The sequence below is a fragment of the Suncus etruscus genome, chromosome 4 (genome assembly GCF_024139225.1).
Source record: "Suncus etruscus isolate mSunEtr1 chromosome 4, mSunEtr1.pri.cur, whole genome shotgun sequence".
Taxonomy (NCBI): domain Eukaryota; kingdom Metazoa; phylum Chordata; class Mammalia; order Eulipotyphla; family Soricidae; genus Suncus; species Suncus etruscus.
This window is the reverse complement of record NC_064851.1, coordinates 21,142,313-21,168,117: the sequence shown is the minus strand read 5'-3', so window position 1 is coordinate 21,168,117 and position 25,805 is coordinate 21,142,313. Positions and strand designations below refer to the sequence as shown.

At 47.1% G+C, this 25,805-nt stretch overlaps 1 protein-coding gene across 2 annotated transcripts in view; it reads left to right on the top strand.

The window, feature by feature from the left end:
* Positions 1 to 22,680, top strand: part of SZRD1 (SUZ RNA binding domain containing 1) — a 30,380-nt gene extending 7,700 nt beyond the window's left edge. The window contains exons 2-4 of one of the 2 annotated variants that reach the window (XM_049772132.1): positions 16,816 to 16,865; positions 18,498 to 18,749; positions 22,151 to 22,680. In XM_049772132.1, coding sequence (XP_049628089.1) covers positions 16,816 to 16,865; positions 18,498 to 18,749; positions 22,151 to 22,253 — 405 coding nt within the window. In that variant the 3' untranslated portion in view covers positions 22,254 to 22,680. Of the gene's footprint in view, positions 1 to 16,815; positions 16,866 to 18,494; positions 18,750 to 22,150 lie in introns of both variants that reach the window. The other variant, XM_049772131.1, reaches the window with a different exon arrangement.
* Positions 22,681 to 25,805: the final 3,125 nt, after the last annotated feature.

Sequence of the window (25,805 nt, the reverse complement as noted above, 5' to 3'; positions counted from 1 at the left end):
ACTTAACAGATAACTACTAAGATATTTGTTGCTAGATCCCATGGATTGCTATTTTTTGCTGTTGTTACTTGTTTAATTTGGTATTGGCTGAAATGAACACTGTAATGCTTGTTAGGTTTTTGGTTTTTGGGTCACACCCAGTGGCACTCAGGTTGTTCCAGGCTCTGTGCTCAGAAATTGCCCCTGGCAAGCTCAGGAGAATTTAGGGAATGCCGGGGATCAAACCCAGCTGCTGCATGCAAGGCAAACTCCCTACCATTGGCTCCGGTCCCCTGTAACGCTTGTTGTAATCCTAAAAATAGTGATTACCAGTTAGATGGTGTCTGAAATCATAGTTTTATTTATTTATTTATTTATTTATTTATTTTGGTTGTTTTTTTTTGGGGGGGGTCACACCCGGTGGCACTCAGAGGTTACTCCTGGCTCTATGCTCAAGAAATCGCTCCTGGCAGGCACAGGGGACCATATGGGATGCCAGGATTCGAACCACCGTTCTTCTGCATGAAAGGCAAATGCCTTACCTCCATGCTATCTCTCCAGCCCCGAAATCATGGTTTTAAATTGGGAATTATTATTTTTTTTTGTTTTTTGGCCACACCTGTTTGACGCTCAGGGGTTATTCCTGGCTAAGAGCTCAGAAATTGCCCCTGGCTTGGAGGGGGACCATATGGGACTCCGGGGGACCGAACTGTGATCCTTCCTTGGCTAGCGCTTGCAAGGCAGACACCTTACCTCTAGCGCCACCTCACCGGCCCCGGAATTAGGGTTTTAAGTTGGAAAATTACTTTTACTTATTTATTTTGCTTTTGGGGGGGGCCACACCCAGTGACACTCAGTGGTTACTCCTGGCTGTGTGCTCAGAAATCGCTCCTGGCTTTGGGGACCATATGGGATGCCAGAGGATTGAACCTAGGTTCGTCCTGGATCAGCTGCGTGCAGGGCAAACGCTCTACTGCTGCTCTACCGCTCCAGCCCATTATTTATTTATTTATTTATTTATTTATTTATTTATTTATTTATATTTTTGGGCCACACTCGGTGATGATCAGGGGTTACTCCATCCTTGGTCAGTCTCTTGCAAGGCAAATGCCCTACTGCTGTGCCATCGCTCCACCCCTAGAAAATTACTTTTAATATATGGCCAAGTGAAAAGAGATCATTTTTTTTTGTTTGTTTGTTTGTTTTTTGTTTTTTTTTTTTTTTTTTGGGCCACACCCGTTTGACGCTCAGGGGTTACTCCTGGCTATGTGCTCAGAAATCGCCCCTGGCTTGGGGGGACCATATGGGATGCCGGGGGATCGAACCGCGGTCCGTTCCTTGGCTAGCGCTTGTAAGGCTGACACCTTACCTCTAGCGCCACCTTCCCGGCCCCAAGAGATCATTTTTGCTGAGGCCTTCTATGAAGAATTTACAACTCTAATATCTTAGCATTCCTAGATCTGTAACTGCAGCTCTCATATATTCAGCTTTTAGATTATTTTGAGGATGCACTTTATTTAACTTTTTTTTTTTTTCGTTTTGGCCACACCCGGTGACATACAGGGGTTCCTCCTGACTCTGCTCAGAAATCGCTCCTGGCAGACTCGGAGGACCATATGACAGACTCCGGGGATTGAACCCGGGTCCATCCTGTATTGGCTGCGTGCAAGGCAAATGCCTTACTACTGTGCTATCGCTGTGGCCCGAATTTTGTTTGTTTTTTAATTTTTGTTTTTTGTTTTTTTGTTGTTTTTTTTTGTTTTGGAACCATATCTTGTTGTGCTTGGGGCTTCCTCCTTGCAGTGCTAGGAGGACCAAATGTGGTGCCAGCGATAGAAGTGGGGTCAGACAAGTAAGTGCCTTGTCTCCTGTTCTTCCTCTCCAGCCCCGTATTTATTGTAAAGTATATTTAAATGCCTTGGTAGCTTTACTCTCATTAGACACATTACCTGTTTTTGCCATTTGTTTTATTACTTTTTCTCTGGAAGCATCCGTCTGCTGCCCATGCTGAGTGCTGATTCTTTTTGTTTGTTTTTTTGTTTGGGCCACACCCGGTGACACAGGGGTTACTCCTGGCTATGCACTCAGAAATCACTCCTGGTTTGGGAGACTATATGGGATGCCAGGGGATTAAACCACAGTCCTCCTTAGGTTAGCATGTACAAGGCAAACTCCCTACCGCTCACACCACCGCTTCAGCCCCTGAGCGCTGTGATTCTAACTAAATAGCCTAACTAACTACTCTTGGGTGTTTGATGAAATTTATTAGGGGTTGCAGGAGGTCATTGTAACTTATTCCCATTCCTGACACCATATCTTTAGGAAGCAAGTCTTGTCATCTTTATTATAAAAGGTAGCAAGAAAACATCAGAAAACACCAGTTTTCTTTGCCAGTGACCTGTTTTCTTTGTCCATAGCAGTGGAAGTCAGGGGGTCTAGTGTTCAGTCAGGCGCCAGATTTGATTTTGGGGCAGATCACTCCCTTTCACGCAGCTTTATTTTTCTCATTTCTCATTTGTAAAGTCGGATCAGTAAAATCTGCCTTGCCTGTCAGCCAGAACTAAATAAAGCAACTAGCAAAGCTGCATTCAAAGGCTGCTGTTGAAGCAGAGAATGTTGTGGCCTAATGTGAGGGCATTGTTCCCAGTGCTGTGTTGTGACCTGTTTGCTCTGGGTGCAGTTTGTGAGTGCCCAGAAAAGTCTGATTTTTTTTTTCTTGTCTTCTCCTTCCTCCTTTATTTCTTTCATTTTTGGGCCACACCCATGTGCATTTATTGTGCTGCACAGGTGCCAGTACTGGTGGTTATTGGCAGTGCCAAGACTTGAACCCAACTTCTATTTTGCCATTCTTGCTGCCTAGCCCTTTGAGTCATCTTTCCAGTTTAGAGGCTTTCTTTCCTTGGGGGGGGGCTTGGGGGCCACACCCTGCAGCACTCAGGGGTTACTCTGGCTTTACACTCAGAAATCGCTCCTGGCAGTCTTGGGGGGGACCATATGGGATGCAGAGATCGAACATGGATCGGTTCCCAGGTTGGCCACGTGCAAGACAAATACCCTATCCACTGTGCTCCAGCCCCCAAAGGGTCTTTCTTGCTATCACTGGAGTCAAGTGTGTTGCTAATGTTAGTTGTGTTGCTTAGCAGTGATGAATATGGAGATTCCCTTCTTCCATGGAGAATATTTATTTGAAGAGGCGCTGAAAGTAGAACAGAACTGTTAAGCCTAGTCTGCTAAAGAAATACTGTCTTATTAAATCTTATAGATTTAAGAATTAGAGCCTTAAAATTCAACACTGTATTAACTGGGGGTACAAGAAAATTGGTGTGTTCTGCTATCCTTTTTTGTTCCTTATTCACAGTAGCCACTCACCAGCCATCTTCCTGAACCCTCTTGCTTGCTTTTGAGGTTTAAGGGTTCAGTTTTTACCTGGTAAGTAGCTTTAGGCAAGTGGCTTAATCATAGCTTGTGGCATGAGTCATGGTGAGGATTGGAGGTGGTGGGGAGTTCATGATACCTTCTTTCACTCTGTGACAGATGCCAGAGAGGGTACTACCACCTCCACAGCTACCACCACAGTTTCTGAGAAGTCCTTATGATAACCTTAGCTCTTGTTTTCAGTATTGCACCTTTTAACCTAGATAGATAACTGCTTCTATTCTATGCTCCACTCCAGACTATAAAGTGGGAACTGTGAAACTGCCCATGTTACATAACCTCCCAATACAGCAAGGAAAGCCTGTTTTATACAGCTGTCACTTTTTGTTTGAGGTAGGCAATCTAATAATCGTGGTGAATGAAATTTCTTCAAGTTTATTTTCTAGTGAAGAAAACTGAACAGTAAACAATAGTAAGGCTCTGCCTCTCGTACACACAGTGAAGAAAAATTAAACAAATTTGAGACCATCGAAGGTGAGCGGTGGGACCAGAGTGATATGATAGTACAGTTGATAGGGCCCTCACCTTGCACATTGTATGGGCTTTATCCCCAGCAGCTCCATATGACCCTTCAATCCCTCTAGAAGTGATCTCTGAGTGTAGAGTGTGGCCTAACCAACCCCACTCCCACAGTAAAAAAGGTGAGTGGTGGAGGTGCCAATTTTGTAAGAAGGGGGCCAGAGAAAGCCTCTCAATGATGGAGCAACCTGAAGGGAGTGTGTTTCAGTACAGGCACTGAAGTGTAGAGCCAGGAGTAACCCCTGAGCATTGCTGGGTGTGCCCCCCAAAACAACAAAACTTGGAAAAATCATATATATATCTTTTTAATTAAAAAAATTTTTTTTGGATTTTTGGGCCGCACCCGGTGGCTCTCAGGGGTTACTTCTGGCTCTGTGCTTAGAAATCGCTCCTGGCAGGCTCAGGGGACCATATCAGATGCCAGGAATCGATGCCGGGAATCAAACCTGGGTTCGCCCCAGGTCAGCCTTGTGCAGGGCAAACTCCGTACCGCTGTTCTATCCCTTGGCCCAAAAAAGTAGCATTTTAAAAGTACCAGGGGAACTGGAAAGAGAACATAGCTGGTAAGGCTGACTGACCTGCATTCCGTCCCCAGCATCTGATATGGTCCTCCAAACACTAACAGAATCTCTTGAGCATAGTTGGATGTGGATATCCAAAAAAGGGGGGGTGAACGGACCAGGGATGTGGCTTGGTGGTACAGTACTTACCTTGTGTGTGAATCTGATTTTTTTTTTTTTTTTTTTTGGTTTTTGGCTACAACCGGTGACACTCAGGGGTTATCACTGGCTATGCCCTCTGAAATCGCTCCTAGCTTGGGGGACCATATGGACGCCCAGGGATTGAATCGCGGGTCCTTCCTAGGCTAGCGCCACTGCTCTGTTCCTGAATCTGATTTTTATTTCTTGCACCACGTGTCTTTCTCCAACTCATCCCAGCACCATTAGGAGCAACTCCTTAGCATCAAGGGATTACCTAGGTATTTTGACCCAAACAAAGATATATAAAGAAACTTTGTTAAGTAAAAGATATATTTGGGAAACTTGAGAGAGAAGGGGGACTTCCTCGTGTATTATGGAGTAAAAGAATAACACGTCAGAAATTGAGTAACAATTTTCACAATTCAAAATTATACCATGCCAACAGATAATCAATATTGAAAGCATGTGATCAGGCTATTTTAGATTCTTTGTACTGTGAAAATCTGTGCATCTGGCACTTGTCTGGGTTCAGGCTAGGCACATGTCAAGCATTTGGTTTGGTTTGGTTTTTATGTCACACTCAGCAATGCTCAGGGGTTACTACTCCTGGCTCTGCATTCAGCAACCACTTCTGGCAGTGCCTTCAGACTACATTGGATTTTGAGACTGAGCCTGGATTCTCCGCATGCTAGGCAAGTACCCTACTCACTGTGCTATCACTCCAGCCCTCATCAAACATTAGTTAGTAGCCCTTGTACTGGGTGGGTGATATAGCCTTCTAGAGCTAGTGCAGAGGGAGTGGGTTTAAAGAATATCCTTTGGGGCCGGAGAGATAGCATGGAGGTAAGGCGTTTGCCTTTCATGCAGAAGGTCATCGGTTCAAATCCTGGCGTCCCATATGGTCCCCCATGCCTGCCAGGAGCAATTTCTGAGCATGGAGCCAGGAGTAACCCCTGAGCACTGCTGGGTGTGACCCAAAAACCACAAAAAAAAATAAATAAAATTATATATATATCCTCTTCTCAATAGGCTGGATGATCCTGAATACATACCATAGTGAACTTATTTTGCTTTGGTTGTGGGTCTATATCTGGCGGTGTTAAGGGGCTACTTTCAGCTATGCGCTCAGGGATTGAACTGGACTTCCTGCAGGGAAAACATGTATTCCAGTTTGTTGCATTCTCTCAGGCTCCGGAGTTGGTTCATGTTTCTTGGTGCCCCTGATATTGTCTAGTTAATCTTTTTGGAAGGGGAGTGTAGCATTGCTTCTTGGCTAGCTACTCCTGATTTTGTGCTTTAGGAATCATACAAGGTGGTGCTCAGGGAACCCCTTACAGTACCTAGAATTAAATTGGAATCAGTTGCATGTAAAGCAAGCAGCTTAACTATGTTATTCCTTAAGTTCATATCTTGCTGTTTCTAAAGGTATTTTATTCTTTTTAGGTTGTGTTCAAAGTTTATTCTTCATGCTGCTCACTCTTGGTGGTGGTAGGGATCACACTAACTCTTCGGCCCCATAACTTTTTTGTGGTTGATTTTGGGGAACAGGACCTTTTTTTGGGGGGGGTTGGGAGGGGCTTGGGCCATACCTGGTGATGCTCAGGGGTTACTCCTGGCTATGTGCTCAGAAATCACTGCTGGTTTGGGGGACCATATGGGACATTGGGGGATCGAACTGCAGGCCTTTCTAGGCTAGTGCTGGCAAGGCAGATGCCATACTGCTCCAGTCACTGCTCTGGCCCCAGGATTTTTTTTAATTTGGGGGGGGGCACACTTATCTGTTCCTCAGGGGTGACTTGCCAATGCCTTGTATAAGTATAGCTCCTGGTGGTGCCCTGGGGTAAAGCCCCACCTCCAGTTTGCAGAGCTTGTGTATTAGCCCTTTGAACTACTGTATTGATTCCAACTTTAAATTTTCATTGCTGACTAAAATTAAAATAACCTCATATGGTTTTATATAAGTAGATTGAGAGGTGAGTTCATTGTTAATATCTTTCTTGACTTGTAACTCAGTTTAGGAAGTTACTTATTTGGGTCCCTCTTTTTTTTCTATTTATTTGTATCTCTGTATTTATAACCGCTCACCTATTTTTTAATGCCCCTTTTCTCTGGAATCTCTGGTCTTTTAAATATCTGCAGCTTTTCTTGACTTCTCATGGTAGAATTGCTCCCACTTAATTCTATTTCTAAACACTATTTCCAAATACTGTTTATACACCTAATATAGCAACTGCAGTTTGTTTTAGCTGTCTTCTCCCACTCCGATGGGCTTTTCTCATCAACAAGGATTGCTTACTTTGAGTTTCCAGCATCTAGCACATCTCCCACTTTATAGTAAGTTTTCCATAATTGCTGGCTCCCACGTTTAAAAGGGGAACAAAAAGCAAATGGCTTTTGAGATACATTAACAAAGCAGACTTCCTCAGGGAGGGGATTTTAGAACTATATCCTGTGCCCTACAGTGACCCATCTAATTAAAATGGAATGTTTTTCCTTGCTGTAGGAAGTGCTTTGTGGGAAATTAAATCTTCAAATAGGGGAATTTGTATTTGTATTAAAAAGGCAGTGATGGGGTCCAGAGAGATAGCATGGAGGTAAGGCATTTGCCTTGCATGCAGAAGGACGGTGGTTCGAATCCCTGCATCCCATATGGTCCCCCGAGCCTGTCAGAGTAATCCCTGAGTGCTGCCAAGTATGACCCCTCCCCCCCCAAAAAAAGGCATAATGAATTTATGATTTAGATGTGCCCTACCCACTTGGTTTCTGGGCTTTTTCTTTATCCCATCCTGTGTCCAGGAGTTGAGTTGAAATTTGGTGATCCTGAACCAGACTGTGGCCACCGACAGGACCAGACTGTAATCTTTTTTTTTTTTTTTTTTTTTTTTTTGGTTTTTGGGCCACACCCATTTGACGCTCAGGGGTTACTCCTGGCTATGCGCTCAGAAATCGCCCCTGGCTTGGGGGGACCATATGGGACACCAGGGGATCGAACCACTGTCGGTCGGTCCTACGCTAGCGCTTGCAAGGCAGACACCTTACCTCTAGCGCCACCTTCCCGGCCCCCAGACTGTAATCTTAAATCATCTCTATATCACTAGGAGATATGACTTTGGTATTGTCTTATATGGAATAAACAGGGTCATTGGAGATAACTTGCCTTACTGGGAGGCATCATTACTAACATAGAGAAGCAGGACAGGAAAGAGAGAATGATGGGCATAGGAAGCCTATTTGGAAAATTCTCCTTGGATTGAACTTTTGTAGATAATGATTAGCTAGAGTCTAATCATTACCAGGAGGTATTTTAAAGTATAGAAAACTTTCTTTGTGGGGCCGGGAAGATGGCGCTAGAGGTAAGGTGTCTGCCTTGCAAGTGCTAGCATAGGACGGACAGTGGTTTGATCCCCCGGAGTCCCATATGGTCCCCCCAAGCCAGGGGCGATTTCTGAGCACATAGCCAGGAGTAACCCCTGAGCGTCAAACGGGTGTGGCCCAAAAACCAAAAAAAAAAAAAAAAAGAAGACTTTCTTTGTGGGGCTTGAGTGATAGCATAACTGTGCCTTAAACACAATTCACCAGGTTTGATCCTCAACATTCCATGTGGTCCCTAAGCCTGCCAGGAGTAATTTCTTTGTTTTGGTTTTGGAGCCAAACTGGGCAGTTCTGGGGTCTGTTGTTGGCTCTGTGCTCATGGTTGACCCCTAATGGTGCTTGTGGGACCATATTTGGTGCAGGGGTCAGATGTGTGCAAAGCTATGTGTCTTTACCACCTGGACTCCCTCCAAATCTATAGGTATTAAAGCTATTAAAATAATTGGGGGGGGAGGGGAGTTCACACCCATCACTGTTCAGGAGTTTACTTCTAGCTCTGCAGTCAGGAATCATTCCTTGCAGTGCTGGGGGAACCATATGGGATGCTGGAGGTTGAACCACCACATGCTAATCAAGCTCCCTACCCTCTCTACCATCTTTCTGCCTCCTAGGGGTTCTTGTCATTTCTTCAGACACTTTCTCCCCCATCTAGTTATAAATGTGCACCTCTCAGTTTGGGATAGCTGAACAAGACCACGTGATCTTATGTGGTCAGGTATGACAGAGTCCCAAACCAGATTTTCCTTGAATTTCAGAACAGAATTAAAAAATGTCATCTTCTGGGGCCGGAGAGATAGCATGGAGGTAGGGTGTTTACCTTTCATGCAGAAGGACAGTTGTTCAAATCCCGGCATCTCATATGGTTCCCGGAGCCTGCCAGGAGTAATCCCTGAGCACTGCCCAGTGTGGCCCAAAAAGAAAAACCAAAAATAAGAGAGGAGGCCGGAGCAGTGGCACAGGCAGTAAGGCGTCTGCCTTGTACGCACTAACCTAGGATAGACTGTGGATTGATCCCTGTCCCATATGTTCCCCCAAGCCAGGGGTAATTTCTGAGTGCATAGCCAGGAGTAACCTAAAAAACAAACAAAAGAAGAAAGTATTTTATAACTCAGTTGGGAACTGGAGGAGCCTAGTTAACCATATAATACAAGATTAGATTTTAGTTATGTTAATTGCATTGGTGACTTGGATTTTGAGGGGCATAGTGGTCGAAGACAAGGGCTAGCTCTGCCTGTGTCAAAGGGGGATAAACCTGGAGAGTGGACAGTACAGGTCAGGGACCAGAAAGGAACACATCCTGTGGAGAAAGTGAAAGTTCAGCTTGTTTGCATTCATCCCCTGGGCTTTGCTACTGTTGGTTGGTCAAGCATTTGGAGCTGAGACACCATTTGTAATGTCACAGTACTGTGCTTGCTGTGTGTTGCACCAAGACTGGGAGCTGTCCATTTATTTCTTTCCTTTGCCTTTCTTGTTTGCTTTTCTCCTTCCCTGTCTTCTTTTTCATCTCCTTCTCTTGGTTAAGGGAGTGAACCTGCCATTGTCATCAGCCCTCCCATGCAGCTGTGTTCCTGTCTTTTCTATTTCTTTGTTGTTCTGGTTGTATAACACAGGAGGCTGCCTGAGGTATCCCCTTCTCTGATTTCTTCTTCTTGTGTTTCCACCCCCAAACTTCTACATCACAAGGTAAGATAATCAGCAACTGGGAAACTATTTTCTTGTGAGTTGGATTTGGAGATGCCCAGGTCTGTCCTTTGCCTTGTTGCTGTGGCTGCTCCCCACAGCCACAGTGGGTTCTAAAAAGTGATTCTTTATCACTTGCCTTCATGCTTTTCTTCTGTTCCCCCCCCCCCTTTGGTTTTTGGGCCATATCATTGCATGCTCAGGGGTTGCTCCAGCGGCTCTGCACTCAGAAATTACTCCTGGCAGGCTCAGGGCCATATGGGATGCTGGGGATCAAACCTAAGTCTGCAGCATGCAAGGCAAATTCCCTGCCTGCTGTTCTCCAGCCCTTTTCTTACGGTTTTGACTTGTTTTCTCAGAAACCAGTGTCTCAGTTTATAGAGATGTAGCCCTATGGGTTAAAGGTTATCTTATAACAAATCTTTTTTGCTTTGTTTTGTTTTGTTTTTTAGGAAAATTTTAACCAGAAGAAGAAAATCACTTTCTAGAATCTATGTTCAATGTTTCTTGGTGCAGAGTAAAGGGAATATTACAGAAAACCAAGTATTTTAGCTCCTCTCCATGAAGGTGCTGGTGCCTAACCACTAGTGCCCTTAGGACCCCTTCTTAGACAGAGCAGGGGTGCCAGGCAATGACTTTGGGATTTTTCATTCACTGGCAGTATAGATTGGTTCTTTAATGGGCTAATGTGAGGTAAATAGAGGCCTTTGAAATAGTTCTATTTTGTATCTTACTGTATTTTCCGGCGTATAAGACGACTTTTGTAACAAAAAGAAGTCAACCGAAAATCGAGGGACGTCTTATACGCCGAGTATATCCCAAAAAATGTTTCAATATGCTGCTAAACGAAAATTGTCTATTGCCACAAAACGAATTTTCCAACTCAATCCTGCACCAATCACTGCAAGGCTGCTCGGACCGCCTCTCTAACTCAGCCAATCCAAGCAGGGTTTTTATGCATGCAAATTAGACAGTGTTCTGGACCCGAATCTACACCGTCAAAAGCCTGCTCAGATTGGCCAGAGTCAGAGAGGAAGTCTATTACAGTATAACCTTTGAACCTTTGCTTTTGATTGGCTCACTGTGGGACATGAGCACAGGAACACATGCAGCACAGGAACGTTCTGTCTGATACAGCGACTATAGGCCTAAACCTATGTTTTAACTGCAAAGTTAGGGGGTCGTCTTATACACCGGCAAATACGGTAATATTTTTCTGTCAGTCTTATTTTACCATTACCTTTCATCTGGTCTTTTCCTCTCCTCTTGTGGGGAGGGCCTAGTTTGGATCTCAATAAATGGGAGGCAGGAAAGCTTTGGAGGGAGTTGCCATTTAGGCTGTGGTTCCAAGTGGTAGAGCGACTGGCTTGTGAGTAAACAGCTTGCAGTGTGAGTTCTCTTGCCTGCTATAACTTCCATACCTGTGTGGATAACGTACGGGGAATTACTACCGGACCAGCTTCTCCTAGCCTCCCTGGATTGTGGGTATGGGATTCCCCTTTCCTTGTTGGGGACTGTGGAACATTCAGCCTGATCTACAATAGGCTAGAATCTTGACTCTTTATGTATACTGTGAAAAGAAGTGTCCTGAAGTACTAAGAGCCCTTTTTTTGAGGAGACCAAGTAATAAATAGTGCAGTGGGTTCAATACCCTGCACCCTATATAGTCCCCCCAAGCATCATCAGGAGGGGTGTTCCCTGAGCACAGTGTCAGTAAGCCCTGACCATTGCCAGTGTGACACAAAAACAAAAAAGAAGAAAATATAGATTCCTTTGTCAGGGCCCATTTGTAGATGGTTCCTGTTTCTGAGACCTGTTTAATTCTGTTGGGCTGTTACAGCTCTGTTACAGCTTGGGTTGGGGGCAGCATTCTCCAGGCAGTGTGCCCTGGAAGAGATTTGACTTGGATTGGCTTGTCAGGCCACAAGTCTAGGAGTGGATTGATTTTTAAGGTCTTATTCAAAGAGCAAAGAGCAAATGAACTGACTCATTATCCTGGGATGGACTCCAGAGCAAGATGCACTGCCCTCTCCAGCTGCTGGCAGGGCACTCCTACTCTTGCGTGGACGGCTCTGGCGTGCTCGTTGCCAGATGGTTTTCTCAAAGTGTCCAGAATTTACTTCCATTGTTAGTTTTAGATCCCATTCTTGAAGGGAATGGAAGAATTCCTCCTTGGCTCTGATTAAATCCTTCTGCCTGATGTTTGTTGGTAGTGCCAGGGGCAGTATGGACTGAAGGAAGAAAGGAGCACTGTCTTTCCCATAGTTTATGCAGCAGCACAAAGGAGGGTCACAAAAAGGTCTTAGTTGTATAGTTGTTCTAGGGTTTACTATTCCTGGCTTTGGATGAATTCCTTAATTTTCCTCCCCTAAAAGCAACGTTTTGTAGGATTATGAGAGCAACAAAAAAGAAGAGAATGTTTGGGAAAATATATCGACAGCAGTCAAGTATTGTAAATTGTGCTGTTTTTTGCCCCCATTTTGATCATGCCTGACTATGCTAAGGATTTACTCTTGACCCTAACACTCACTTTATCTCTCTCTCCCACCCCTCTGCCCTCATCATTTCATCATTTGACCCCATTATTTGACTCATTTGCCTGTCTATCTTTTTTGGCACTCACATTGATATAAAAACAAGAGTTCAGGTAAATAAAGTATACTGATTTAAGTGCTTTCCTGTACAAGGTTCAACCTGATCTTACCTAAATTGGCTCTTCTGACCCAGCCTGCCCAGCCCAGCTATGCCTGGGGAAAGCAAGTCCTTTTCAGTGCTCACAACATTTTTCTTTCCTTCTGGTGCTCACCTGTACCCTGAAGGAACTGGTTTTGACTGTATGAAAAAGCCTCTGTATCCACATATGCTAAAGACTTTTCTTTATGCAGGGAGCTTCAGACAGTCTTATTTTCAGTAATGCAGCGTGGAACTTAAAACCCAAAGTTGTGGGGTAGTATAGCAGGGAGGGCTTTTGCTTTGCATTCCGCCTACCTGGGTTCAAACCCCAGCCCCCTATATTGTCCCCTGAGCTTGCCAGGATTCACTCCTGAGTGTTGCCAGGTATGGCACAAATAAAAACATAACAAAACAAAATCAAGTTATTTGTGAAGAGCTTTAGGCTAATATGAGATAGGTGTTAACTTAGATAGTAACATAAGTATTTAAAAGCTTAATTGTCACACACTTTAATGTGGGCACAGTTTCTCTTGAGTGCCTGTCAATTCACAGAAACCATCCAAGTCATTCTCTTATTCTAGTGCATCTTTTCTATTTGGTCAGTAACAGACAGTCATTGGTTTTTTCTGTTTGTTTTTCATTTTTTGTTTTTGGGTCACACCTGGCAGCTCTCAGGAGTTACTCCTGGCACTATGCTCAGAAATCGCTCTTGGCAGGCTTAGGGGACCATATGGGATGCCGGGCTTTGAACCACCGACCTGCTGCATGCAAGGCAAACACCTTACCTCCATGCTATATCTCCAGCCCCAACAGACAGTCATTGGGAGTCCACTTGTGTTTCAAGCTTGATTGAGAGGTTCTTGCTATAGTGGGTTCCTAATCTTTTCAGAGAGTTTATGGTTCCCTCAGAAGTCTGTTGTACATTCCCAAGTATATTTTGGGTCCTTCATTTAAAAAAAAAAAAAAAAGCTTTAAGTGGGGCTGGAGCAATAGCACAGTCATAGGGAGTTTGCCTTGCTAGTGGCTGATCCAGGACAGATGTTGCTTCGATCCCCGGTGTCTCAAGCCAGGAGCGATTTCTTTTTTTTTTTTTTTTTGGTTTTTGGGCCACACCCAGTGACGCTCAGGGGTTACTCCTGGCTATGCGCTCAGAAGTCGCTCCTGGCTTTGGGGGACCATATGGGACACCGGGGGATCGAACCGCGGTCCGTCCTAGGCTAGCGCTGGCAAGGCAGACACCTTGCCTTTAGCGCCACCGCCCGGCCCCGCGATTTCTTTTTTCTTTGAGGTCGACTGCACTTGGGTTACTCCTGGCTCTGCACTCAGAAGTTGCTCCTGGCAGGTTCAGGGGACCATATGGGATGCCGGGATTCAAACCGCGGTCTGTCCTGTGTTGGCCGTGTGCAAGACAAATGCCTTACTTCTGTGCTATTGCTCCTCCAGCTCCCAGGAGCGATTTCTGAGCGCATAGCCAGGGGTAACCTGAGCATCACAGGGTATGGCCTGAAAAGCAAAAAATTAAAGAAAGCTTTAAATACAAATTAGCTAGCACTATACAGAATACCATGTATTGTCAGAATTGATTTAAGTCTAGTTTCAGGGGCTGGAGTGATAGGGTGCTTGCCTGGCAAATGGTTGATCCAGGATTGAACCTCAGCTTCCATTTTGTTGCCCCGAGCCCTGCACAGAGGGATTGTTGAGTACAGAGCAGAGAGTAACCTCTGAGCACTGCTGGGAGTGGCCCCAAAACAAAAGCCTGGCTTCCTATTGTCTAGAAGACAATATGGATACACAAGAGGAATTATAGGAGCTGGAGAGAGATCTCTCAAGGCTAAGCAGAAGCCTTGCATGTGATAGAAAGAAAGTTCCAGTTTAATCCCCATTACAGCATGGTCTCCTGAGTAGCCATCAGGCATTGCCCTATATGGCCCTAAAACAATACAAAGAGAAATCCCAAAAAAATATTTACAGAAAGAGGGGCTGGAGTGGCATAGGACATTTGCCTTGCACGTGGCCAACCTGAAATGGACTTGGGTCAATGCCCAGTATCCCATATGGTCCTCCAAGCTGAAAAGCTGAAAGGAGCTCTGAGAACAAAGCCAGGAGTAACCCCTGAGCACTGCCAGGTGTGGCCAAAAAAACAAAAAAAAAAATTTATAGAAAGAAAATGGGTATACCTTTATTAGTTTTAAAAAATAGGGGCTGGGGGGCCGGGCGGTGGCGCTGGAGGTAAGGTGCCTGCCTTGCCTGCGGTAGCCTAGGACGGACCGCGGTTCGATCCCCCGGCGTCCCATATGGTCCCCCAAGCCAGGAGCGACTTCTGAGCGCATAGCCAGGAGTAACCCCTGAGCGTCACAGGGTGTGGCCCAAAAACCAAAAAAAAAAAAATAGGGGCGGGAGAGATAGCACAGCGGCATTTGCCTTACAAGCAGCCGACCCAGGACCTAAGGTGGTTGGTTCGAATCCCGGTGTCCCATATGGTCCGTCCGTCGTCGTCCACCCCCCCCAGCACCGCCGGGTATGGCCCAAAAACAAAGCAAAACAAAAAAAAAAAGACTTTGTCAGGGGCCGGAGAGATAGCATGGAGGTAAGACCATTTGCCTTTTGTGCAGAAGGACGGTGGTTCAAATCCTGGCATCCCATATGGTCCTCTGTGCCTGCCAGGGCAATTTTTTTTTTTTTTTTGGTTTTTGGGCCACACCCGGTAACACTCAGGGGTTACTCCTGGCTATGTGCTCAGAAGTTGCTCCTGGCTTGGGGGACCATATGGGACACCAGGGGATCGAACCGCGGTCCGTCCAAGGCTAGCGCAGGCAAGGTAGGCACCTTACCTTTAGCACCACCGCCCGGCCCCTGCCAGGGCAATTTTTGAGTGTAGAGCCAGGAGTGACCCCTGAGCACTGCTGGGTGTGACCCAAAAACCAAAATATATATAATATTCAAGAAAGATAACCTAACCTGGTACTGATAAAAACAATTCTATTGGGGCCGGAGAGATAGCACAGTGGTAGGACATTTGCCTTGAACATGGCTGACCCAGGACATATGGTCCCCGAGTCTGCCAGAGGTGGCTTCTGAGAGAAGAGCGTGTGTGTGTGTGTGTGTGTGTGTGTGTGTGTGTGGGTGTGTGTGTGTGGGTGTGGGTGTGGGTGTGTGTGGGTGTGTGTCACACCTGGAGTTACCCCGGCTCCACTCTCAGAAGTCGCCCCTGGCAGGCTCTGGGGACCATATGGGGTATTGGGGATTGAACCCAGATCCATCCCAGGTCAGCTGTGTGCAAGGCAAACGCCCTACCACTGTGCTATCACTCCGGCCCCTATTCTCAAGTTTTACATGAAATTTTCTTTTCCTCTCCAACAACCTGCTGTTCTTGCCTTCAGTGAAACCAGTTGAGGGAGTGAGTTATTTTTGCTCAAAAGCAATGTACTTGTAGTCAAAAAGGTAGTAGCATGAAAGGGTGCTTGCTATGTGCTCTGCTGACCTAGATTCATTTCCCTGAGCTTCATATGGTCCCTGAGTCCACCTGGAGTGATCCCTGGGCACAGTAGGTCCTGGTGAAAGAAAAGAGAAAAGAAAAACAAAGGGGAAGGCAAGTGGCCTGAAGACTTGGTCTTTGTTCTGTTCTAGAGCTTTCCATTTCCACTGCTGCCTGTTGGCTGACTTTTCTTAGGGGTGCATACAGAACTTTGGGAGTCCCTGGTGCTGAGGACCCCAGACTTCTCCCTTTGACCTTGTCTCACAGAGGGTTCAAGACTAATAATACAAAAGTATAAAGTGTGATCACAAAGTACATATAAAGAGGAACACTTCTTTCTGGGGAGCAGGTGATTTTGTGTGTGTATGAGAGAGAGAGAGAGCTAGAGCAAGGGGGGCCTTAACAGAGGAGAGGTTAAAAACTCAAGGTAGATTTTGTAGACTACTAGTTTTGCAAGGGAGAGGACCTTACAGGCAGGTAGAACAGTGCATGATTTTGGTGGGAGGTAGAAGCTAGTGGTTAGTAGAATCTAGGTCCCGTGTGTGTGGGACTAAGCAGGAGATGCAGAAAGGTATGGGCAAGGGATACAGAGGCTGGCTCTTAGACTTGACCAACCACACTTGAAGTGCTTCAAACCGGAAAGTGACATGGTCAGATTTCTGATTAGAGCAGCTCTGTGAAGGACGGATTGGAGGCCAGGGGACTAGTTGGAGGCTGTTGCAAAGCAGCAGCTGAATGGAGATGAAATCTAAAACTGTTCCCATGACCAGAGGGATGGAAGGAGATGAGCCTGCAGAAAATCAGGACCTCAACCCCCCCAGTGTGTGTATAATCAAGGGAGCTTTGCGCCCAATATCTTGAAGGACAGGCTCGTTTCCCTGGCCAGAAAGAGGACACTGCCCTTAGCTCTGAAAATAAAGACGTAAGTTTTTATTTGAGAGAGATTTTTTTCCGCTTTTTATATACATTTTTTTCCTCTAGGAAATAGACAGACGGTTGGAAAAAAAACTGAAGATCACACAAAAGGAGAGGTAAGGCTGCTGTCTGGTGTGACATCCACCTGAGAGCTGGTCAGTCAGTGGTACTCCCCAGCTGGCCATTAGGTGTGTCATGTCCATCCCTGGGCAGTGAACCCTTCCCTCCAAGGTGGGGAGCAGCAGGCCATGGAGGTATTGCCCCTGTGTCTTGTAGAGGGTTACCTGTGTAAAATGGGAGGTGACAAGACAGAGGACTTTGGTTTTAGGCCTGGCTCTGCTCCCAGTTGCTCTGAGTAGAGGACTGAGTTGTTTTTCCCAGGGACCTCAGTTTCTTTTCCTGTGACTTAGGGAGATTGGACAGATGACGTCTTTAGCCTTCCAGGACTTGGTGGGAAGTTCTTGAAAGACTTTTAAGGATAGCTTTGTTTCCCACCCAGAGAACACAGGGATCAGCTTGCCACAGCAAAGGAAAGTTGACTGGAACAGGCTGTCTTTGGGTTTAACTGACTTATGGACTTCCCTGAAGGACAGGCTGCAGGAGGAAGAGAGGCCTAGATTCACTCTCGATGAGTGAATGACCTTCACAGTCATTTCCCAGGGACCCTAGGCTGCCCTGCCTGTCCACTGGCTTTCCTTTTTGATCAAAATGCTGGCTCCTTATCTACTGTCTCAGCAACTACACTCACCCCTGGTTCCAGTCCCTTTGCTGTGTCCTTCCTGTCCCACCCAGGATTTGTTCCATTCCACCCTGGCAGCAGCTGAGTTCCTCTTGTCTTTTACTCTCTGGACAACCAAAATGCTGAGGGCTCCTTTGGACTGGCTTGGTTTTGAAGAGAAGCTCATTGACTGCTCTGGGGAGGGTCTTTGTGCCTCTTGAGGGGTGGTCCTGCCTGCCTGCCTGGATTCCTGTTTCCCCTGTGGCTTTTGGTATTTTCCTCTCCTGTGTTGTTGCCCTCTTCTCCTGATGGACACATCACTTGATGTGCTCATCCACCAGCCTTGGAACAGTGCTGCTCCTCTGAGTGTTGCCAAGCACTGTGTCTAGGATTGTCCTTCATCCCAGCCCCGCCGTGCCCAGAATATCAGTGCGCCTTGGTGAGGGAGGCTTCTCTGCTTTGGAAGTCCTTTTGTCATTGGTTACCTGATTATTGGTTGTCTCAAAAGTTTTCTCAGCTGAGGACTGAGTCTGTTGGGTAAATCTCATCTTGATGATAGTCAGGGATGGCTTGGCAGGCTCCTGTGTAGTTTTTGGACTGGTGTGCATACATGCAATGGAAGTCCTTGGCTGGGAGGGCCCACTCTTGACTAAGGGGTTGCCACTTTGTCAGCCTGTAACACTGGTGCAGGGGATTTTAACTGAATTCATTGGATATACAGTATTGGCCACAGTGGCGGAGCACTGGTTGCTGTGACTGACGTACATGGGGATAGGCATTTCAGAACGAGGAAGTGTTCCAGCCCACTTGGCTTGATTAGGTTTAAGGCTCAGACCTGTGCACTGCATGAGCTTATGCCAGTGCAGCGCTGTTCTTTTGAGAATCCCTGCTTGAGGAATGGGAAGGCTGTCTGGTCAGAGGCCAGAGGAGAATGACAGGCAGGCAGGGGAAGGCATGGGATGATGAGGGGAGGAAGGGGCTTTGAGTCCAGAGTAGGATTTGTGAACCTGTGTTTGCTCTTTGTCAGCAGGAAATCCAAATCTCCTCCCAAAGTGCCCATTGTGATTCAGGACGATAGCCTTCCCACGGGCCCCCCTCCACAGATCCGCATCCTCAAGAGGCCCACCAGCAACGGTGTGGTCAGCAGCCCCAACTCCACCAGCAGGCCTGCCTTTCCTGTCAAGTCCTTAGCACAGCGAGAGGCAGAGTACGCCGAGGCCCGGAAACGGATCCTGGGCAGCGCCAGTCCTGAGGAGGAGCAGGAGAAACCCATCCTCGACAGGTGAGTGTGCTTTGCATCAGCCATTTCTGTAGGGCTTCTTTTTTTTTTTTCTTTTTTTTTTTGGTTTTGGTTTTGGTTTTTGGGTCAGCACCTGGCGGTGCTCAGGGGTTACTCCTGGCTGTCTGCTCAGAAATAGCTCCTGGCAGGCACGGGGGACCATATGGGACACCGGGATTCGAACCAACCACCTTTGGTCCTGGATCAGCTGCTTGCAAGGCAAACGCTGCTTTGCTATCTCTCCGGGCCCTCTGTAGGGCCTCTTGAGCAGGAAGGTAACCAGACTGTGTAGGAGTGAGAAGCAGGCAGAATCAGCTGGAGCCATCACTGCTCTGGCTCTTGTCTACAGCCCAGTAGACCTACTTGAGGATTGCTGTGAAGTTTTGAGGAAGTGGCATTTGCCAGCATGCCTTTGCAGACACCTGGGTACTCTTAACTTTTGAATTTGAATTTTTAAATTTTGATTGGGTTTGGGGGCCATGCCTATCTGTCTAGGGCTTACTGCTGGCTGTGTGCTTAGGGATTACTTCTGGTGGTGCTTATGTGACCATATGTGGTACTAGAGATTGAACCAGGGTTAGCTGTGCATAGTACTCCCTTTTAGCCCACTCTGCTATTTCTTTTTTTTTTTTTTTGGTTTTGGGGTCACACCGGCGACGCTCAGGGGTTACTCCTGGCTCTATGCTCAAAAATCTCCCCTGGCAGGCACGGGGGACCATATGGGGTGCCAGGATTCGAACCACGGTTCTTTTGCATGAAAGGCAAATGCCTTACCTCCATGCTATCTCTCCGGCCCCAGCTATTTCTTTTATGCTCTTTTTTTTTTTTTTTTTTTTTTGTTTTTGGGCCACACCCGGTAACACTCAGGGGTTACTCCTGGCTATGTGCTCAGAAGTTGCTCCTGGCTTGGGGGACCATATGGGACACTGGGGGATCGAACCGCGGTCCGTCCAAGGCTAGCGCAGGCAAGGCAGGCACCTTACCCCTAGCGCCACCACCCGGCCCCTTTCTTTTATGCTCTTAACCCTTTTTCTTTTCTTTTCTTTCCTTTTCTTTCTTTCTTTCTTTTTTTTTTTTTTTTTTTTCGGTTGGGTTTTTAGGCCATCCCCAGTGATGTTCAGGGGTTACTCCTGGCTATGCACTAAAAAAATCTCTCCTGGCTTGGGGGACCATATGGGACACCAGGGGATTTAACCTGGTGGGTTAGTGTGGGTAAGGCAGACAGATACCTTACCCCTTGCACCACCGCACTGGCCCCTGCTCTTGACCTTTTACTTATTTTATTCAATTTATTTTTCGGAACTACACTTTGGATGCTTAGGACTTACTGCTGGCCCTGTTATTCAGGGATCATTTCTGGTAGGGGTTGAGGGATCATAAGGGATGCCAGGGAATTTTTTTTTTTTCTTTTTTGTTTTTTTTTTTTGGGTCACACCTGGCAGTGCTCAGGGGTTACTCCTGGCTCTAAGCTCAGAAATCGCCCCTGGCAGGCATGGGGGACCATATGGGATGCCAGGATTCGAACCACCGTCCTTCTGTATTCAAGGCCAACGCTTTGCCTCCATTCTATCTCTCCGCCCATGCCAGGGAATCTTAATGGGCCAGCCACATGCAAAGCAAACACCCTACTACCCACTACACTGTGTTTACAAACATGACTGTAGTTGGGTTTCAGTCACCAAAAGAACATGCCCCTTCACCGGTGCAACATTCCCACCACCAATGCACCCCATCTCCCTCCACCCACCACCCCTGCCTGTATTTGAGACAGGCATTCTACTTGTCTCACTCATTAACATTGTCATGGTAGGTAGTGTAATTATTTCTCTAACTGCATTCACCACTCTTTGTGATGAGCTTTATATCGTGAGCCAGTCATTCCATCCCTCATCTCTGAACTTATTTTATATTCATGTACTTACTTTGTTTCTTGGCTTCACAAAATAAAGTGCCAGAAGTTAACTTCTGGCTCTGTACTCAGGGATCAACCCAGGTGGGCTCAGAGAACCTTATTTGCTATTGAGGATTGAACCCTTGTCAGCTGCTTGCAAGGGAGCACTTTGACCTGTGTACCATCTCTTCTGCCTTCAAGTTTTTAAATAAAGATTAGAGGCATGGGGTCTGGAACGATAGCACAACAGTAGGGCATTTGCCTTGCATGCAGCCAACCCTGGATGACCCGTGTTTGATCCCCAGCTTCCCATATGGTCCCCCAAGCCTGCCAGAAGCGATTTCTGAACCGAGCCATGAGTAACCCCTGAGCACTGCTGGGTGTGGCTGCCAAAATAAAATAAAATAAAATAAAGAATAGAGGCATGGACTCAATCTGCCAAAATGGGAGGCCATCTTTGCTGTTTATATTCATTTTAGCCACTTAATCTCCCTGTGCCTTGATAGCCTAGTCTGAAAAAATAAAGTGCTGTATAATTAAATGGTCATAGGAATCTGAGGACCCTATAAACATGCCCTCAAATGAGTTCTTTATGGTTGCTTACCTTCAGGACCTCATCCCATTATATTTTTGTGAGTTTTCTAAATTATTTTTTGTTCTTTGCATTTGTCCCTCTACAGTCATGGGGACTGCAGTCTGCAGTGTGTGAATTCCTTACCTCCTGCTAAAAGCTCTGTTGGAATGGGCTCCTCTTAGAGCATTGAAGAAACTTTCTTGGGTTTGGTGTCCTGGTCTGTGTTCTTTTTTTTTTTTCTCTTCCGGTTTTTGGGTCACACCCAGGGCACTCGGGTTACTCCTGGCAGGCTTGGGGGACCATATGGGATGCTGGGATTTGAACCACCGTTCATCCTGGATCAACTGCGTACAAGGCAAACACCCTACTGCCGTGCTATCTTTCCAGCTCCCTTTTATTATTTTGTGTTATCTTTTCCCTAACCCTTCATTTGACAGAGTGGGGGAAAAAATCTGTTCCTTTCGATTATCGATATTAATATGAACTATCCACTGTCCATCAGTCACATGACTTGGAGAGAAAATGGAGGCAGCAATCAAGGCAAATGCCTGTTCACGCAGCTAAATCTTCATTAGGGATCTGTCTGTGCCACATGGCTCTATGGAACATATTCTCTTCAGAGTTGTTGCCTCTGCCCAGGACAGCAAGCCAGACCAGAAGGGAGAAAGCTCCCAGGGGTGAAGTGAATGAATGAATGAATGAATGAATGAATGTGGACCATCTCTTTTACCTACTACCCTTTACGGGAGCATCCCACATGGAGATTGATATAGCCCAAGATGCAGAAGCAGTTCTCAACTAGAGTTGGTGATTCTGTAGTGACTCCCACCCCAACAGCAGGGTTAGTTGGTTGTAAGATTTGGGAACCTTTTTTTTTTTTTTTTTTTTTTTTTTTAATCCTTTCTCAGGCCATCTCCCTCTTACCTGATTTTCTTTCAGGCCAACCAGAATCTCCCAACCTGAAGACAGCAGGCAGCCCAATAATGTGATCAGACAGCCGTTGGGTCCTGATGGGTCACAAGGCTTCAAACAGCGCAGATAAATGCGGACAAGGAAAGGATGCCACTGCTGTCGCCGCCTTTTGGGTCGTCCGCCACGGGTCGCACTGCCGTGGCAGACAGCTGGACTTGAGCAGAGGGAACGACCTGACTTACTTGCACTGTGATCCCCTCTGCTCCGCCCACTGTGACCTTGAACCCCATGCACTGTGACCGCCTTCCTTCTCCCCCTTCCCACTGTGATTGGCACGTCTATAAGGGCTGTCCCAAGTCAATGGAAAGGGAAAGGGTTGGGGTGAGGGGAGTTGGGGGTTGGAGGGACCCATCAAGGACTCAGAGTAGAGAGTCAGACAGTGCCATTTGGCCACTTGGGGTAAAGCCAGTGCCAGCAATAACAGTTTATCATGCTCATTAATTTGGGATATCAGAACACAATTGAGAACTCCTACCTACCTATCTACCCACCCCAAAGTGCATGTCTTCACTTAGAAGCAAGTCCTATTCTGAAAAAAAATACCCTTTCTTCTTTTTATTTCTTCTTCCTATTTTCCTATTTTGTTTGTTTATACAAATATCTGATTTGCAAAGAAATGTGCATGGGAGGGGATTTAGCAGTTTAATGAATTTTTTTTTTTTTTTTTTTTTTTTTTTTTTGTTTTTTGTTTTTTGTTTTTTGTTTTTGGGCCACACCCGGCGTTGCTCAGGGGTTACTCCTGGCTATCTGCTCAGAAATAGCTCCTGGCAGGCACAGGGGACCATATGGGACACCGGGATTCGAACCAACCACCTTTGGTCCTGGATCGGCTGCTTGCAAGGCAAACGCCGCTGTGCTATCTCTCCGGGCCCAGTTTAATGAATTTTTAATTGAAAAGGATAGTTTGATAGTCTACTTTAAGATGTTTCTGGGAAAGTCACTAGAAACATTAACCAATAGGATTTTGGTGAGCTTAGCTTCTGTATTCCTACTGCCGCCCAGAAAAGGGGCAGGGCTCTGCCGCCCCCAGGACAGATGAACACCCCATGCCTATACCTCCCTCCCCCAGCTAAGTCCCAGGGCATTTTGGCCCAACCTAGAGACTGGACTAGCTTTATAGGCTCAGAGAGCCTGGGGAGGGTTTTAACCCCACCTCTAGTATTTTGGGAGATTGGGAAAGTGATCAGACTTCTCCCTTCCCATACCCCTCAGGGTAGTTCTCTACTAGCCAGGCTTTGCTCCTTCTGGAAGCATGGAGTGGACACACTCCTAGGCTTTGGAGTGAGGGCTGCGAAGATTTGTTCGCAGTATTTTGCTGTCATCGTGGGAAGACCGGGAGAGAGTCGGGCTTCAGGTCTATGAGCCTTCTTCTGCCTTGTATGGTCAGAAAGTGGGGGAGATGGAGAGTGTTCCCACCCCCCACAAGGCTTTTGAACTCTCACTATGGAGCACCAGCTCTGTTGATGGCATCAGCTTGGCAGCTACTCCTGGCATATTTTCTTGTGAAATCACTACCTTAGAAGCAGACCAAGCTGACCAGTCAGATGGAAGAAAGATGTCCCTTGCAAGAATGGGCAGGGACAGACTGGTTTCCCTCACAGGCCTTGGCTATTCTTGACCCCCTTTCCAGTGCAAGGCCTGGAATGAAGGCAATGTCCTCTCCATCCCAGGAGCTGAAGACCTTCTTTGGTTCCTTGAGATGGAGAGGCTATGCAGGCCTTGAATGCACTTTGTGTGCGTGGTCTAGCTCCTCTCAGGCTTTTTGGTCTCTTCCATTGCACTGCGCCTTAGCCCTCAGCCAGCAGCCTGCTCTCCTTCCTACTCTGTGGATGAAATCTGGTGTGTTGGTGTGGTGACTTACAGTTATGGCAGCTCCCAGTGGCCTCGGAGGCAGGCTGAATTTTGTGGGCTTATTTTTGGCTCTCAGCCCTGCCTTGTGGGGATGTAGGCTCAGCCCAGTAAGCCATGTCCCTCTACATCTTCCCTGCCATAGGAAGCGCCAGCTGCTGGTAGTCAGCAACTAGTACCCTACACAGCCTTTACTGTGTGAAGCTAGGAGAGGTCTGCGTGCAAATCCAGACAGAGCATCAGTCATTATGAACCCACAGGGTTGCAATTGTGCCCACGGGCTGTTCTGAGGGGGCATTTCCTCTAGGAGCAGGCCAGGGGGAAGGTTGACTGCTGTCTTCTCGTTCCACTGCCCTCTGTCTCTATATTCTCAGTGTACGGTGTCCATCCCTCATGTAATTGTGTTGTCTGGCTCAAGGTGAAGCTGTCCTTGGCGGTGGGAGAAGGTGGACGTGGTAGACCAGGTGGGAGGCTAGCAGTGCTGAGTGCTCAGCCCTTGGGACCACCTGTTCTCGCCCCTCCTCTAGCAGAGCCAAAGGGAAGGCTGGCTGCTGGGTGTCTACATTGAGGATGTAGCGGGGATCGGTGATGCCACCTCCCTGCGGCCAAAGATGGGGCTCTGCCCGTTGTGTGCCTGTCACCACCCACCAGCAGTCATACCCTTGGCCTCCCAGATGGAGAGGTGGCAGGCAAAATAAAAGAAAGAGAAATAAAAACAGGAAACTGTATTGTGTTGGGGGGAGGTGGGAGATTGGAGAACGGTTTGGATTGTGTGTGTGCGTGTGTGGCTGTGAGTTTGCGTGTGTGCGTGGTTGTTTGTAGGGGGGGATTGTTTTATTTGGTAGTTGTCTGTAACTTTCCTTAAGTGCGCTTTTTTTTTTTTTTAAAGCTGCAGGCTTTGGCTTGGAAAACCCTGGGGAAATGGGGGCAGAAACCTGAGGCTGCTGCCGCTTTATCTGCCTTCGTGGTACTGTCCCCTTTCCCCAGCTCCTCCCTGACCCCCCTGAGCCAGGCCTCTGACCTTCCAGCTAACCGCTTCCCATGAGCCACTACTCTGATGTTAGCCTATAACCAAAGGAGCTGGGGGGTCTGGGAGTGGTGACCAGCCCCTATCAGCCCACTCAATCAGGGTGCTCCCCACCTGCAGGCAGGTGGTAGCACCCTCTGCTACCATCAGCCCCTTTCAGAGCCCACTGACCTGCCCTATCCTGTCCGGCCCAGCCATACCCTGCTCTGACCCATCTGGGGATCCTCTGCTCAGGGATGGGCTGGCAGGGTTGCCCCAGACTCCCCAGTGAGCAGACTCGGGGCTTCTGGGGTCCTATTTTCAGGCCATGTGGTCCCAGGGGTATGCATAGGCCCCTTGGGTGTCTGAACAGAAGGGCATGGGAGGGAGGGCTGCACACCTGCAGTCTGCTCTGCTGGTATGGCAGGCAGCTGCCCCCAACCCCCGCACCGCGGGCTCCTGAGTCGGCAGATTAAGCATTTTATAAATTGTATTTTAAATACATGTTTTAAACTTGTCAGCGCCTTGTCCTCATTTCAGTCCCTGTCTTAACCTCTTGCTGAGACTGCTGTGTTACCACTGGGCTGTCCCCAGGGGTTTCTCTGGGTTCTAGGTGAAGGACTGGGGCGGGGTTTGGGTTAGGAGCCAAGGCCCACTCCCTTCAGCTCCAAGGGAGCAGAGCCCCTGAGTCTTGAGTCTGTCCTGCCCTTCTTAGGCCTGGCCCCCTTGGAAGCCAGTTTTTCCTCAGCTATGTTCCTGATGTTGACT